The sequence below is a fragment of the Ceratotherium simum genome, chromosome 31, assembly GCF_057802395.1.
Source record: "Ceratotherium simum simum isolate JZ-2026a chromosome 31, ASM5780239v1, whole genome shotgun sequence".
In the NCBI taxonomy this organism is placed as follows: Eukaryota; Metazoa; Chordata; class Mammalia; order Perissodactyla; family Rhinocerotidae; genus Ceratotherium; species Ceratotherium simum.
The window spans coordinates 28,571,926-28,588,558 of NC_141930.1; the positions used below are offsets into that span (position 1 = coordinate 28,571,926).

Consider the following 16,633-nt stretch of genomic DNA (forward strand, 5'->3'; position numbering starts at 1 on the left):
TGAGCTCATTTCTGTGACGGGCACTTTCTTTTTAAGAACTTCAAGAGTCTTGGGAAAAAGACCTTTGTTCCCTAACACGTTTGGTAATGAGTAGTGTTTTCCTTGTATTTTAAATGAAAAAGCAAAATGCACACACACATGTGAATATGTGTGTGTGGCATATGTGTGTGGTGTGAATGCATGTATGGTGTGTGTATGTGTATTGTGTTGGTATGTGTATATATGTGTGAGGTATATGTGTGTACATGTGTGGTGTGTGTGTGGTATGTGTGTACATATGTGTGATGTGTGTTTGGTGTGTGTGTATGTATATATGGGGTGCGTGTGTGCATCTGTGTGTATCTGTGTGTGTGACTTTCAGAGTGCCACTCAGGGCATTGATGCCGCCGCATGCTCTAAGGTTCAGTGGTCAGACCATTAGCCCCAGCATCCATTTGTGCGTCTTTTCCTGTAAACACCGTTTCTCTAAGTACGATCTGATGGTCCAAATGCAGGAGAATCAGCTGGGGACCTTGTTACAGTGCACAGTCCTGGCCCCACTCCAGATCTCCAGCATCAGACTCTCTGGGCCTGGGCCTAGGAATCTGCACATTTATCTAACAGGTGTCATAATTGAGATTAACACACTCCTGTTCAAGAGCCACTGCTATAAGCTATGGTGATGCATATGCATATCCAGTTCAGATATTTCAATTACATATACTCCAGATAAAAGGGGGAAAAGAATTTGAGCATAGCCAAATTTTCTCTTACTTTTCTTGGATTAACTAAGTAAGCAGGGAAAAAAGAGTCTTATGCCACACTCCTGCCCTACACACACACACATGCATGTACACACACACATACACACGTACACACACACACACACACACAGACAAAGCACCTTTATGTTTTCAGCTTCTAAATCTGTTTCCAGTTTGACAAGCACATGACACCTTATCTGAGGGAGGCCTTGATTCTTCAGTTGAGGTTTATAATCACGTAGCATCTAACGGCTAAGGTTTTACTTCTCACAAATCAAAGACAACCTGTCTCTCTTTTAAAATATTTGGAACAGTTAATACATTGGGGGTCTCTTTGCTTGATTTGTAGGCCATCTTGGCTCAGAAATTCTACACATAATTATCATCAGTGTTGCAAATGAAGACTTTCTGAATGTGGATGCTTTTTACCAAGCAGTGCCTTCAGCAGGTGTAGGTGGAGGTCTCAGACTGGAAGGTGTGACCTTCATCTCTAGAACACATTTATTTAAAGGACCTGAAAAGTTATGCCACCTAAATTCTAAACTTTCCTATAGTAAACAGCACGCACACTGATAGGAATACACTACCAAAAGAGAATCACAGTTGAAACCCAGAGAGGGAATAACAATCAAGAGCAAGCCTCACTCAGGACTTTCATTTTCTTTTCTTTCCAGTAATGATCCACTTCCCAGGGCTAGGTCTAAGTCCGGGGGCGGAAGAACGGTGCTCTGGAAAGTGGACCCCTGCCCTATATTGCTCCAGAAATAGTGTTATTGCCTTTTGGACGGAAAGACTTCTCCCTCCCACCTCTTCTATATTCCATTGCTTCCCTCTTCTTGTGAATGTTACCACAACTTGGAACATAGCGAGTTTGTGGCAGTAATCCATCTGAGAAGCAGTGAGGGCCTGGATAAAGGCAGCGAGCATGGGGAAAGAGAGGAGGTGACAGATTCAGGAGACATTAAAAAGGTAGAATCACTAGGGCAGGGGGATGGATGGGACAGAGAAATTCAGGAAGACAGAGGGGCTGGGATAACAAGCAAGTTTCTGATTTGAATTCCCAGACATCAGAGCTTGCAAGGCCACATGCCTCTAGGGGCCAAGAAGGTACAATATGTTAGTAAAGGGGGTGGGGGGTCAGCACGGTGAAGACTACGGGAAACTGGAGAGGCACGTAAACAGAGCAGCCCCTGCTCATTCCAACCAGTTGCTGCCATTGCACACCCAAGGGTAAGGCCTTCTACATCTTCCTGTTTTCAAGACAACCCAGAAATCTTGGTTTTCCTATAAAAAGTCTGAATTAATTCAGGAAAATTAATTTTTAATTAGTTGTTAATTTTTATTGTAAAATATAGATTTTTTAAAATTTAGAAACATTGTATCAACGAAATAGAACTTGGGGGCGGAGAGCTGGATGTAGCCTCCAGCTTCCAGTTTCCAGCCTCCAAAATAGACAGTGGTGCTGCTCATCAAGATAAGAAATTCCTTCTCTCTCTAGATTATGGATTTTTTTTTTAATTAAGATAAATCTGTAATCTAGTCCAACAACCATGGAAACTGAAGATTGGAAAAGAATCTACTTTTATCTGATCCACTATACCTCTAATTCTTGGATCCCTTCTGTCTCTAAGGCTCCTCAAAACCTTGAGATTCTATTACTCTGTGATTGCTGTAGTGGTGCTGCTGCATCAGCTCCCTACACTCTCCATCTGTGTGCAATCCTGTTGCTTTAAAAATCACTCATACCTCTCCTTTTCCTCTTTTTTTTTAGACTTCTCTCTTGAGATAACACAAGCAAGGATGTGATTTGACACTTTTCTTGTTAAGATGAACAATGGATAATTTGGACGCCAATCAAGTGTAGAAAAATGTCCACATTTTTCAAATCAGTCAAGTAATTGTCAAATCACTTCACTCTGCTTTTCAGATATAGCTCAAGCTATGAGAATCCCCAGAGTTTTCAATTCTGAGTACTTTTTAATTGTCTTATGAAACCTAAACCAAAATGAACTTGATCTTGAAAGTGATACCTTCATTCAAAAAACCTTTTTCGAGTGGCTATTGTACACAAGTACCTGTGCCTACGCATGAGGAATGGAAAGAAAGACCATGGGAAGTCACTTGCAAGCTAGGAGAGGAGACATGCACCACTGATTATAATCTAAGGGAGAATAATATTAGTACCTATCAGTTTGGTCCTCTCTATTAAAAACAAAACAGAACTAGTAACAAACATTGGAAAATAAACTTTAATACCATTTGAAAGAGATCAAAATGTATGAAATGCTTAGGGATAAACTTTTTTTTAATATGTGCAATACCTATACACTTAAAACTACAAAACATTGTTGAGAAAAATTAAAGAAGACCTGAATAAAGGAAGAGATGTACCATGTTCATGGACTGGAAGAAACAGTGTTAAGACATCAGTTCTCCCAAAAGTGATCTACAGATTTAATTCAGTGCAATCAAAATTCCAGCAGGCTTTTCTGTAGAAATTGATGAACTATTTCTAAAATTTATATAGAATGTAAAGAACCTGTAATAGCCAAAACAATTAGATAAAAGAAGAACAAAGTTGGAGGATTTACACTGTTTGATTTCAAGATTCAATATAAAGCTACAGTAACCAAGACAGTGTGGAATGTTAGCTGAAAGATAGACATAATCATCAGTGGAACAAAGAATCAGAGAATTCAGAAATAATTTCCAGATGCCTGCCATTTACTGAGAGTGAATACAGGAGCAAGGGCAGATCTGAAGAAGAGATGATAGTAGAACATCTGATAAGTTTGAGGTCCCTGGGGCACATACACATGGAAATATATTCATGTAGAAGAGGAGGAGCCTGAGCTGAAGATAGAGATTTAGGAATAACTGATATATAGATGAGAGGTGAAGTCATGGAGTGAATAAGATTTCCCAAGCAGAATGTGTAACTTGAGATGAGATGAGGCACAGGACAAAACCATAGGGAATATTACCATTTAAGGGACAAATGGAGAAAGAAAAGTTCAGGAAATAGAAGGAACAATCAGAAAGGCAGGAGGAAAAGTTTCAGAAAGAATTCCTAGAAAGAGGGAAGGGACGATGGTGTCCAATACTGCGGCCGTGACAGGAAACACAAGAAATGCAAAGAATTTCTTGGATTTTCATCTAAAAGGTTATTACTGACTTCAACAAGCGTAATTTCACTGGAGTGATAAGAACAAAAGCAAAATGGCAGTGGAATAAGGAATTCATAGGAGACGAAGAAGGGTCAACAGAGAAGTCAGACCATCCTTCAACAATCTGAACTGTGAAATAAGCATAATGTATATGCTTTAGGATAGAAGTTGGGCAGGGAGGAGAATGATTACAGATTTAAGAAAGTGTTCTTTTTAAAAAACAAGAGAAAAATAAGCAAGTTTTTATGCTTATGACGGGGTGAGGACTGAGAAGCAACAGAGAGGCAAAAACTAACAATACAAGAGAGAAAGGAGGAGTCAACGAGAAAAGCTTCTTAAGGGCTTGGGAGGATGTCATACGCAAAATCAGAGACAGTGAGAGGGGAAGAGGCAAACACATGTGGGGTCCTACAGCAAGAAGCTGAAGGAGAACTTGCCTTGGCAAACCTCCTCCACGAATTAACGAATTAAAGGGTCTGTGTCATCCTTTAGGGGAGGAGGATGGACGGGGCAGATGAAAAGACATGATCCCGACACGCTCACATTCCGCCTTATTCCTACATCTTCTCTGGGGAATAGGAAGTCAAAAACACAAAGACATTATACATGAGGAACAAAAATTTTTCTTCTCACCCCATCTCTGAACAAATCTTGGGGGCATCTAGCTCCCTAGTGAGCTCGCTGTGGGAGTAGAAATTGCAGAGGAAAGAGGGGCTTGTGGGAGTCATACTGCCCTCAGGGACCAGCACTTCCCCCAGGCAACCCCCTGGGGGTTGTGGACTCTCCTGTCTTCTCCACTTGTTCAAACTCTGCTCTTCTGTGGATCCTCCGAGCACCCTGGTCCAAACACCGCTACCACATCTATCTCCCCTAATTTGCTCTGCTACACACAGAAACGTTGGAGATTAATGCTATATGATATATCCCCAATAGAATAACAATTGATTAGATTGCATGTACCATCTACCAGTCCTCTTTTCCAGCAATATCTTATTACATTTTTATGAAACAGCTTGCTACCTGCAGTTATTATAAATTGCTCTATCACTGCAATTTTTAATTTGGAGCACTGGATCCGGGTAGATAAAGAGCCTGTTTCTTTCAATCGTTATCAAAATACTCACTTGCTTTCATTACTTGAACACTCCACTAAGGCCACCAAATCACAGCTCCAAAAATAAGAAGCCAAGAACTTGACAATTCAGAAACTGAGAAAAAAACACTTTGCCTCAGAAATTCAAGTTTAACACAGCACAATAGAATACCTACACAGTATGTATATTAGTTTTTCACTTAATCCATGCAACAAACTGACGTGGTTGGTTTTATTTTCCCCACTGCAATGAAGAGAAAAATGAGGGTTAGAGATTAACTTTCCCAAGTTTACATACTCTATTGATAGCAGAATAGAAATTAAAATCAGTGTTTTCTGATCTTAAACTCCTAATAGAAAAATAATTGTTTCCCTCCATAAAATCTTGCATTTTGTTAGTTTCTAAGATATCTGCTAAGATATTCCCTGGGTTTGCTCTTCTACCAAATACATTATCAGATAAGAGCTTCAAAGTAAAAAAAAGGCATATATTTCTACCTTACTGTTCTCCTCTTACTCCATTTTGTGCCACACAAGATCACCTTCTTTAGATTGATTTTCACAAGATTCTTGCGCATGAAAAAATATTTTTGTCTAAGCTCTAGTATCTATACATAACAAAGTAAATATCAAGAGAGTAATGACAGAGTTAAAAGTGAATATATGCAGGGTTGTAGCTCTTTCTTGACATAATTTTGTGACAACATGAGTCCATCCATGAGCACGGGGCTATGGAAGCTATAGCTACAAGCGGGAACACAGTTTTTAGAAACAACTTTTCTGAGTGTCCATTATGTGTAAAGCTCTGCACTGTGGATCATATGCAGGGGAATTCTCTCCAGAAGCTGGTAAACTGGGGTCCTTGTATTTATACCAGTGATTTATTGTTGCTCAAAACCTGTTTAGAGCTTCTCTTCTAGCACTGCCTCAACTGTGGAAATTGTTTCCTGGTGGATGTTTTCATTCACTCAGTTAATATTTTTGCAGGGCCTGTAGGTGGGATCTGGAATTTGATTTTGGAAACAACCAAAAACAAATCAAAGTCAAGTTATTAAATAAGGTTTAGGTCCAAAGAGGCAAATACAATTTTTTAACATGACTAGTTCTCTGGTGTGGCTATTAAATTCCTTCAAGGCAATTCCAAAAGTCATTTTTAAAAGTCAAGCTACTCAAGAATACATACATTGGTTAGACCCGAAGCTATGTCTTCTTTTAATCTAATGAGTCATAATGTAACTTGTTTTATTCATGGTCTAATTACCTATGCTTAATACTAAAATTTATTTTTCCCTGAGAGCTGAAGGCCAAATTTAGGAACCCTATTTTGAGTGTCTCTGAGTCTGCAGTATATCAACAGGATGCTTGTCGGGTTAGCTTCGTTTCCCTTCCCAGCTCTTTTTGTTGTTCCCTCCCTGTCTCTCTTTCTCTCTCTCTGACACACTGACACATTTTCTATTATTTAAACTCAGTTTTAGGCAACTTTGTACCAGGTTACTTTTTCTTCCAAGGGGTTTATTTTGTTTCTTGGATTTGGGGGAGTGAGAATGCACCAGTACTTACTTCTCTTCAAATGAGGATTTATTACAGCACAAACACATCTCCTTCAACCAACTCCACTTACAGTCTCTCTGCTGCCGTGTTCTGGGCTGGTCTGAGGAACAATCTCTTGGAGGTACTTCACTGTAACATGCCCGGCTCACAGAATCCCATCTTGCAAAGCGTGAGCTTTAGATTGTAACTGAAAACAGGCAAGTTTGCCCTGCCTCTGGCGTGACTCCAAACATCTGAAATGTTAGAACATGGTGCTTTTATGCTGAAACATTACACAGTCCCCGAGTGCAGAACTGCGGTGTTCCCACCGCTGCTATTTTAGAGACAGAGGGGCAGAGAAATCAGGTTCCATAATAAAGTGTGTGCGTTTGGCTGGTGGAGAGAGGAGGCGAGGGGAGGAGAGGAACGGACACCGGAAAGACGTCTTTTAATTTAGGCATCTTCCTTTCTGAAAATGATGGAAGAGGACAATGAAAAAACGTTTTAAAATCCCTTTTACAGGCTCCCGGCACTTAAGAACTGAGTAAAACACCACTCATCACCAAGGCTTTAAAAGTCACATTTTTTGGTCTCTGGAATGAATCCCTTTTGTCTAATGTTTGGGACCCTAGGATCAGAAAAAGCTGAGATCTTGACCTTGACCTGGGAATCAGAATTCTCTGGAATAAATGCTTTAAAAGAGGGTTCCCTTCCCGTTTTTGAGTGATTTCTAGAGCAGCTTTTTCCCAGAAGGTAACCGCAAAATCTATTTGTTCTTGATAAATATTTAAAAGATCATGAAATGATGAATTTCTTGCAGCCTGTTGCCACCGTTCAAATATAAAGAAATGAACACGGAAATGGACGCCCATTAGCCTCCAGGATAGAGGGGAGAGGGTGAGAGACCATCACTGATTAGGGCGTGCAAACAAGATGACCCTCTCACCTCTTCATTCACCCTTCAGTCAGTCAACACACATTTATCCAGCACCGCCTATGTCCCGAGCATCTGGGCCAGCGTTGGGGCACTAAGTACCCTCGCACCACTCCCAGGGGACAGCCTTCTCTTTCCCTTTCTCTTTCTCTCTCCCCTGACATGTAAAAAGTTGCAGAGAAAGATGCAGATTCACCAAAGGAAATTAACTCAGAGCAGACACTAATTGTTCCAGCAGAAACAAACCAGACCTGAAGTGGGTGTCAGGGAGGGGCCTCCCCAGAGGGCTGTGGGGGAGCCTGCTTCTGCGGCTGTCTGGGCCGGACTGGGGCGTCTCGTGCACGCCGAGACCCCGTTCACCCTCAAGCTTCCACTTTTCCAAGAGTCTAAGGAGCCTTCCCGTGTCCAGCACTGAGTACTCTAAGGAAGCACAACGTGGTGCCGTCATGACACACACACACACACACGTCTCAGCTCTTGACCCTGAATGCGTGTTTCAAGCTCTCGGGTGACCCCAGCTACGCCAGTGCTCAGATACAGCATGTTTTCTTTCATTTTAGGCAGGATTTGTTGGCGCACTCGTTTCGCACTGAGTACTGCAGGGTAGCTGGCTGCCTTTACAAAGCCCGGACAAGCCAGGAAGGCTCCTTGCTGCTGGGGCGGGGACAAACAGCTGGCGAGGATACCACCAGCCCCCTGAAGAAAGCCTCAAATGTCGAAGGAGAAACGTTATGCTCTCCTGGCAAAGATGTCAATGCTGGTTCCCTAGGGCGATGTCGAGCGTTCTGCCACCGCACCCCTGCGCTCCGCTCTCCCGACTCCGGCTGCAGGGCTGCCCCGGGTGGGCAGGCAGGCGGCGCGCCGGCGCTGTGCCACCGCCACTCCGGTGCGTGTCCGGAGCCGGCCCGTCGAGACCCCTTCCCAGGCGCGCCCCAACCTACGCAGGAGAGCGCTGCCCTCTAGCGACCAAAATGGGAAGCGCAGCTCGGCCGAGTTGCGGGGGAGCCCTGCGGCTGCGGGTCCCGGAGAAGTTTGAAGTGGCGGCCTGTCCTTTGCAGAGGGCGGTTATAGCCGGGAAAGCCCTGAGACTCTTTCTCTGTCTATGGGCTCAGGGACTGTTTGTGGTTTCCCTCTGGGGCCAGGACAGATAGACAGATAGACGGATGGATGGATAAATAAACGATACACATATGATAGGTAGATGATAGACAAATGGAAAAGCAGATGGACAACAGATGGTTAGAAACACGTTTTTAGGGCTTGCTATGTGCTAGGCACAGGCTAAGTGCTTTCGTCCACCATTTCATTTGCGTGTCTCTGGAACCCCATGAATGGCACATTGCCTTTGTCCTTCTTTTCCAAATGGGGAAACTGAGGCCTTAGACAAGATAAAAAACTTGTCTCTTGGCAATCTTCCGCAGAGCTAGGAAGTGGCGGAGAGGGTCTCAGCCTCCACGTTTGGCTCTCGGCCCCCTCCCGCCGTGAGGATGTGCGCACCCCAGGCCCCGGACGCCCGGGCACGGCGTCCCTCGTTGCTCCCTCGCCGCGACAGTCCTGGCGCGCTGACATCTCGCCCGCCCCTGCACCCCCTCTCACTCGTCCAACACCCCCAGGACACCCTGGGCAGCGCGCTTGAGGCTGCGGGTCCCCGACTTGGAAGCCTGCCCGGGGAGCTGGGTAAAGGCGGGTCCCCTCCCGCGGTGGCTGAACGATATGCAGTTCCAGAAACTTAGGTTTTTCCTGCATCCAAGTTTGGCTAGGGGTCTCGCTAACGCGAAAGGGGAAAGCTCGCTCCCGAGATTTTAAGATTCCCGGGAAGTTTCCATCATTCATTCCTTTAACCGTTAACTGAGCGCCTACTAGGCGCCTGAGGCTGTTGGACGCTGCAGCAAGGAACTCGGAGTCCAGTGGCGGGGACAGACAGGTGGACAAATGACGACATTCGGGACGGCTGTGCTTGGTGCCCCCAGCAGCACGAGGGCTCCCCAGGCGTCACAGGGGCAGGTTCACCAGCTCAGAGAGTCTCCAGCACATTCCAGAAAGCTAAATCTGTCCATCTGCCCTCCCTAACGCCCCCTCCTTGGCCCTCTCCCTGGAGTTCGCACCCCCAGGAGTGTAATTTCCCTAACTTTACGCGGGGGAACTTGATCTCATCCCACTCTCTCCCCCAAGTTCCTAATGCCTTGGTTTGTCACCCGGCCGTGAGGTGAGCCACCAAGCGTCCCCCTCCCCCCGGGGCCGGGGAGCGCGCGTGCCGGGCCCGGACGGACCCCTCCCGCGGGGGCGGCGGCGCGGGGCTGGCGTAGGGCCTGCGTCAGCTGCAGCCCGCCGGCGATTGGGGCGCGCTCGCCTCCTTCGGTTTGGGGCTAATTATAAAGTGGCTGCAGCCGCCGCCAGCCCCGGGACGGCGACGCGAGGCGAGGCAGGCGCTCCGAGCCCTGCAGTCCAGCCCGCGGCGACGCAGAGGACCGCGACGGTGAGGCCCGCGCCCGCCCGCGCGCCCCGGCCGCTCCTCCCGACGCGCGCGCCCCTCACACCTGCCTTCTCCTCTCCCTTCCAGGGTCGTGCCTGCGACCCGGCTTCTCCCGCCAGCCTGCGCCATCCGCCCAGCGTCAACGTGAGTGAACTTGCCCGAAGCTCGCCTTTGCTGCGGGGTCCGCCGGCTCCGTTTTATTTTGCGTTTCATTGCACGGGGTTCTCCAACTTTCTTCTGGTCCCTGTTTGTGACCCGGGTCCATGTCGCGCCTCCCCAGGCTTCTGCTCTCTTGCATTTGGTCTTGGGCGTTCTCTCCAGAATCCTGCCCAGGGCAGCGGATGCCCAGAAAGAGAGCCGGGTGCCCCGGGCAGCCCCAGGATCGGGCGACAGTGCCAACCTGGGGACCGCGAGGCGATCTGAGCTGTCCCTGGGCCTCTCAAAACGGCGTCGGCTGGGCAGGTGGGCGGGGGCCCAGGAAGGAGCGTCCCGACGAGCTCTTGCTCGACGAACTCCCAGCTGGGACTGTCCCGGCTAGGGGGTCCCTTCGGGGGACCCGCTCTGCGCCTGGGCAGGCTCGGAGCTCGCGTCCCTCTCTCCCCGCAGCCCATGGCGCGGTTCCTGAGACTCTGCACTTGGCTGCTGGCGCTTGGCGCCGGGATTCTGGCGACCGTGCGGGCACAATGCAGCCAGGACTGCGCGACGTGCAGCTACCGCCTGGCGCGCCCCACCGATATCAACCCCCTGGTGAGTGGTCCGCGCGGTGCGTGAGCAGCAGCGGCGACCGTCCCCAGACAGCGCGCCGCGGCTCGTGGTCACCATCGGTCTGCACCGCCCCGAGGCGGATCTCTGGTGACCCCGGTGTCCCGACTGCTCCCCGAACACTGCCCACGGTCCCGCTCTAGCTCTCAGCTTCGGAGACCCGCGACTATCTAGGGACCGGTAAGGGCGGTGGTGGCTCCACACAAACCGAGTTTGTTTTCACCCCCGGGAGGCGGGAGCCTGGAAATGTGCTCTCTTCAGCACCTCGGAGAGCACTGGGTTGTCACCTGTCCCAAGTAACATGCTGTCACCCAAACTCCTAACATATCCCACTAAGGGTCCCTTCCCCACACAACCGTCCTCCCATCCTTCCCACAAATAATGTCATTTTTTATTAGTGACATTTTGTCACCTTTCTTCGGATTTCATTTCTCTAGCCCTTTTAACCTCAGGTCCCTCAGCCCTTCCCTTCACCTGTGGATAGGGATGAGCAAAGGGATGGGGTGGGGATACAGGAGAGGAAGGGGTCAGCGCAGTAGACAGGAGAGAAAGAGATCAGCAACTGTCTTACAGGCAAGGGGCGCTGCACTTCAACCTCTGTCTTGCTTGAATGTACTTTTGTGGTATCTACTAAGACAACAGTTTGATTTGGCTGTGAAAAAAAACACAGAGGGGGTGGCCAGTGTCCAAAGAGGTAGCAACAACGCAAAGATAAACTACACCCCAGGGGCTTAGGGAAAACCCTGAGGACAAAAGAACTCTCCTTCTAATCATAGTCCATGTGCTGTTGAATCACCCCTGACGCTCTGCTGAGCCAGAATCTCTGAATCAGGGACCCAGGAAGCTTCATTTAAGTAGCTCCCCCAATGATTCCTTTGCTGTCTTCTCCACTTGTTGAAATTCTGTGATGACTTAGAAAGCTCAGTAGAAAATAATGTATTAATCCAAGGAGTTAAACTCCTCACTTGAGCCTTTGAAGAAATTTTGTTACGTAGATACATAAAATAGGGATGAAAATTAAGGGAAGGATTCCACAAAATCAAGTGCATATATTGCAGGTTAAATGTTTGTTTCATTTGATTTACCTGACCCAATTAATTTGATATGTGAATGTGCTGACATTGCCTTAAAGAGAAGTCACATAGTAGGGCTTTATATTTAAACTATGAGAAAAATGTTGCATCTTAAATAGGGGTAATATTCCCCTTCATCCATCTTTTTTCTTTCTGATTTGTTTTGGGTTTTGTTTCACTGATTTGTTTTGCATTGGGGCTTACATTTAGGGTTGTTATTTTCTCTGTGACAAACAGCTTTGCTAACGACTATGCTGCTAGAATTACAGCAGTTCTGGAATTGTAGCTCTAATGCAAAAGACGTATGAGAAATGAGGTTGCCTAGCCAAATCTATGTAGTGAAATCAATGCAGCAAATATTTATTGAGTTGCTACCACGTGAAAGACACTAGTGCTTGGTTCTGTGGCAGATGCAAAGATGAGCAGACAAGCCAGGATGTCCAGTTTGAACTTACCATCTAATATGATCTTCACCATAGAACAGAGTGTGATAAATACTTCAAAAGATGCATAGACGGCTATAGGAGCATATAACATCACTTCTTTAGTATGAGTGTGTTGTTCTGATTATTTGTCATTATTTGTTTTTGGAAGAATCCCAAGTCACCTACATTAAAAAGCCTTTTGATAGTAGTATACAAAATATTCTACATTAATTTTTGGCAAAGTGATCATTTAAATTTCATTTTAGAATGGAACTTTTATTGACACCCGAACTTCTTCAGTTTTTAATAAAGTTTTGATTTCTTAATCCAATATTAAGAATAAAACAGGACCATTTTAATTAGATCATCTTTAAGTTTTTTTATATATGCATATATTTAATTTTCTTAGACACAAAGCTTAAATAATCATTAAGAGCTGGTTAATATGTACCCTACAGAATTCTGTTGAACTAATAAAATGCTTTATTTCACAGTGAAAATAATATGTGTGTATGTTATATCAATTAATATACCAATATATTTTTGAATACCAAAAAAGGGCCTGGATTTTCTGTCTAAATCAAGGGCCGGTAACCAGAGTTCTATAAGTAGACTTCAGGGGCTCTAAAAACCCCTGAAATGCTCAGAAATATCATATGTATTTTGTAAATGTTCATATAATGTTAGTATTCTTTTTATGATACCCAAGTCATCTGTTGAATAGAAGAGAAGCTTAACAAGATTATTAGACTGTATGGCCTAAATCTTACAATGATTAGAATTTAATTATTACAGAATAAAAAGGAAAGAATTGTATGCTGATCATTTCTATTTTGCCAAATAACATGATTTTCATTGGAAAAGATGTTTTCTGTACACCAATGACTAAATGTTAAGAAAAGAAACGTGAATAATGTGAACATTTGTGTATGTATAATTTTATATCAGACCTCATCATTACAAACATTTGGTTTCAGAAGATCAAATCTGTTTTAATCAATCAATGGGGCGGGGAAAGCAGAACATCTCTACTTTCAGCAAATCAGTATATCATAATCCAAATAATTCATAGGATTTAAATTGAGTTTTTACAATGTCTTTCTTTTCAAACTTATTTTGAATTGTTGTTTTTCTTTAAAGATTAAAAGTGTTTGCAGGGATATTGGATACCATTCCAGATGAAATATTAACACAAGAAAGTAAACAAACCTATTGATTTTATCTATAAGACAAGAAGATAAAAGGAATTTGGAAATAATGTCCCTAATTAGGTAAAGAGAAAGTTCTCCCTTTTGGTTAGAAAAATCTCAAACGAAATGAAATCAACAGTGGAAAATTATCCAGTGAAATTGGATTGTGCAGGCAGCCAATCTAGGTTAAAATTGGGTGGAAAAAATCTTTTACAATATTGAAATGGCACAATGTACGCAATCTGTTAAAATTCAGAGAAAATTTCTAATATGATTCATTTAATTCTCCACAATGTCCCGTTTTGATTCGCCTGTTTGATATGAGGAAAAGTTGTAACAGGAAAATGTAGGTGACGTTATTACATGAAAGTTTCCATATCAAAGCAAGCATATTGTGGTCCACAAAAATTTGTTACTTAATGAAATCAGAAGAGTCTCTATTTGTCATTGAATCGAATTCTTTTCCCAGGCTTGCACACTGGAATGTGAAGGGAAACTGCCTTCTCTCAAAACCTGGGAGACCTGCAAGGAGCTCCTGCAGCTGTCCAAACTGGAGCTTCCTCAAGATGGCACCAACGCCCTCAGAGAAAGCAGCAAACAGGAGGAGAGCCATCTGCTAGCCAAAAAGTACGGAGGCTTCATGAAAAGGTATGGAGGCTTCATGAAGAAAATGGATGAGCTTTATCCTGTGGAGCCGGAAGAAGAGGCAAATGGAGGTGAAATCTTTGCCAAAAGATACGGGGGCTTCATGAAGAAGGATGCAGAGGAGGATGACACCCTGGGCAATTCCTCAGACCTGCTGAGAGAGCTGCTGGGAACAGGAGACAACCGAGAGAGTAGCCACCACCAGGAGGGCAGTGATGATGAAGAAGTGAGCAAGAGATACGGGGGCTTCATGAGAGGCTTAAAGAGAAGCCCCCAGCTGGAAGACGAAGCCAAGGAGCTGCAGAAGCGATATGGGGGCTTCATGAGAAGAGTGGGTCGCCCGGAGTGGTGGATGGACTACCAGAAAAGGTATGGGGGCTTCCTGAAGCGCTTCGCTGATTCTCTGCCCTCCGACGAAGAAGGTGAAAGTTACTCAAAAGAAGTTCCCGAAATGGAGAAAAGATATGGAGGATTTATGAGGTTTTAGTACCGTTTCCCATCAGTGACCCCAGGCCCCCACAAGCCTTCCTCCATCCCCCAGTGAGAGACTGCCTCGTGGATCATGTTTTATTGTCATGTGTTGCTTGCATTGTATTGGTGACTTTATTGTCTGGATAACTAACTATACAACCTGAAAGCTGTCATTTCAGGTTCCGTGTTCTTCTGAGAGTCTTGAAGCTCAGTATTGGTCTATTACAGCTATCTTGTTTTCATGCTAAAATAGTTTTTGTTACTTTGTCCTTTATTTTTGACAAAACACCAGTAAAGGCTTACTTGTATATAGATATAATAAACCCATTACCCCAACTGCATAACATTCTTGCCAGTCTCTTCTCTAAGGCCATCATTCGCCTTTGGGTTTCCACAATAAATCCTAAACTCAGAGACAGTGATCCCATCTGCTTTTGACAGAATCTTCCCTGGCCTCCTTCTCTTGCAACAGCTGAGGCTGCAAAAACATTTTTCATTTAATTCCTTATATATGAAATCTTACATGAGTAAACACAGTGGAGCAAAATAAAATGTGTTTCCACTCTCATTTCTGGAAATCAGATACATGAGGAAAAACCAAAACCCAATAAAGAAACGAACTATGCCCTCGTATATCTGGAAATCTGCATTTACGTCAAGATGTGTATGTCTCTTTTCTTCAGCAAAGTATTTTAGAAGCTAATATGAAATTAAGGATAATTTAGCCCTGTTTTACAAGTAAAGAAAGTGAAGCCCAGAAAGGTTAAGTAGTTGGCCCAAGGTTGCCCAGCAGTTGAAGGATAGAAATAGAATTAAGACCCCAAACTTCTTGCTCCCAAGCAATGTCCTTTCCACTCCAGTTCTCTATCTCTCATCTAGGTGAGTACCAAGAATTGGAAGAACTTGGGACTATATCTTCTTCACTATTGTACTCCCCTCCACCACAACCATAGTGGGTTCTCCAATATCTGATGCATGGATATAGGAATGACTGAAGGAATGAATGAAGGAAATGGCGACCAGATCATTGAGAAAGGTATTATGAATGTTTATAAGGCAAATTCTCATCACACACAGAGTTCTGACTTCTTCATATTAATTAAACCGTTTGGAACAACATTCAGGTACTAAAAATATAACATTGCTTCCTTTTTCTAATTGAAACTACCTGCAGCTAAACTCCCATCCACTAAGTCATTTTTCCAGGACCCTCACCCACTCTCTCCTTTGTGTTCTTCCCCCAAAATTCAGAGTTTAGAAACTCAGGAAAATAAAAGAAGAATCTCTGCTCCGTAGTTCACCACTGTGCAAGCCCACAGGCACCCTTCTGATGAGGCAGCTCTGCTGTCCTGGGCAGTCCCTCCCTGAGTCCAGCTCTGCCAGGGTTCCCAGGCCATCCACACAGCCATGCACAATTAGAAGACCCACCACTTCCTGGTCAGTGCAAGGGGCCACAGGTCCCCGCCACTCCCAGAGCCCCACCACCATCTAGCTTCCGGATCCTTGACAAACTAACTTTTTCTTCCAGGCGAGAGCCTTCCTCCTTTTGAACTAGAGATGCAAGTAACGTAAGTGTTTGAAGCAGATGAGAAAAAGGTGATCACCAGCAGCTGGCCCTTGGAAATCAGTGTCAGGAGCAATGAGGAGTGATGGGGCTGTGACACATCGGAGATATTAGGTCTCCATTCAGCCGTCGTCAATTGTTTCCCTTGGAAATGCCAGCCCAGTATCGCTAGACTTTTCCAAAGAAACCTGAAACCTAGATTTTCATCATAATATCCCAAATTTTTAATTGTGGCTTTTGATTCCGTTTACAATAGTGTGGACTAAACAAAACCCATCTCCAGGTTATATTTGAGAGACATGGGGCTAGTCTTTTGAGGAAAAAAAAAAAATCACTGAATTCTCTCCCCCAGAGCAAAGCATTCCCAAACCTTGGAAATGGGAATCCAGCCTATTCTCTAGAGACAGTAAGAGGAAAGTGCACTGTCCCTCCCTGATAAGATAACAATGCATTATTATGCTACAATAATACAACATGTATACATACATACCTCACACAGTATGTTTGAGAAAATAACACACTCAAATGAATACATTATTTTTCAACTCAAGCACAGTTCTTTG

The 16,633-nt window shown here is 44.5% G+C and overlaps 1 protein-coding gene across 1 annotated transcript; it reads left to right on the plus strand.

Moving 5' to 3' along the window:
- The first annotated feature begins 9,883 nt into the window (after nt 1-9,883).
- Nucleotides 9,884-14,850, plus strand: PENK (proenkephalin). The gene is made up of 4 exons (XM_087420597.1): nt 9,884-9,943; nt 10,028-10,084; nt 10,547-10,687; nt 13,860-14,850. Exons 3-4 carry the CDS (start codon nt 10,550-10,552, stop codon nt 14,520-14,522), a joined length of 801 nt encoding a protein of 266 aa, XP_087276723.1. The 5' UTR covers nt 9,884-9,943; nt 10,028-10,084; nt 10,547-10,549; the 3' UTR covers nt 14,523-14,850.
- Nucleotides 14,851-16,633: the final 1,783 nt, after the last annotated feature.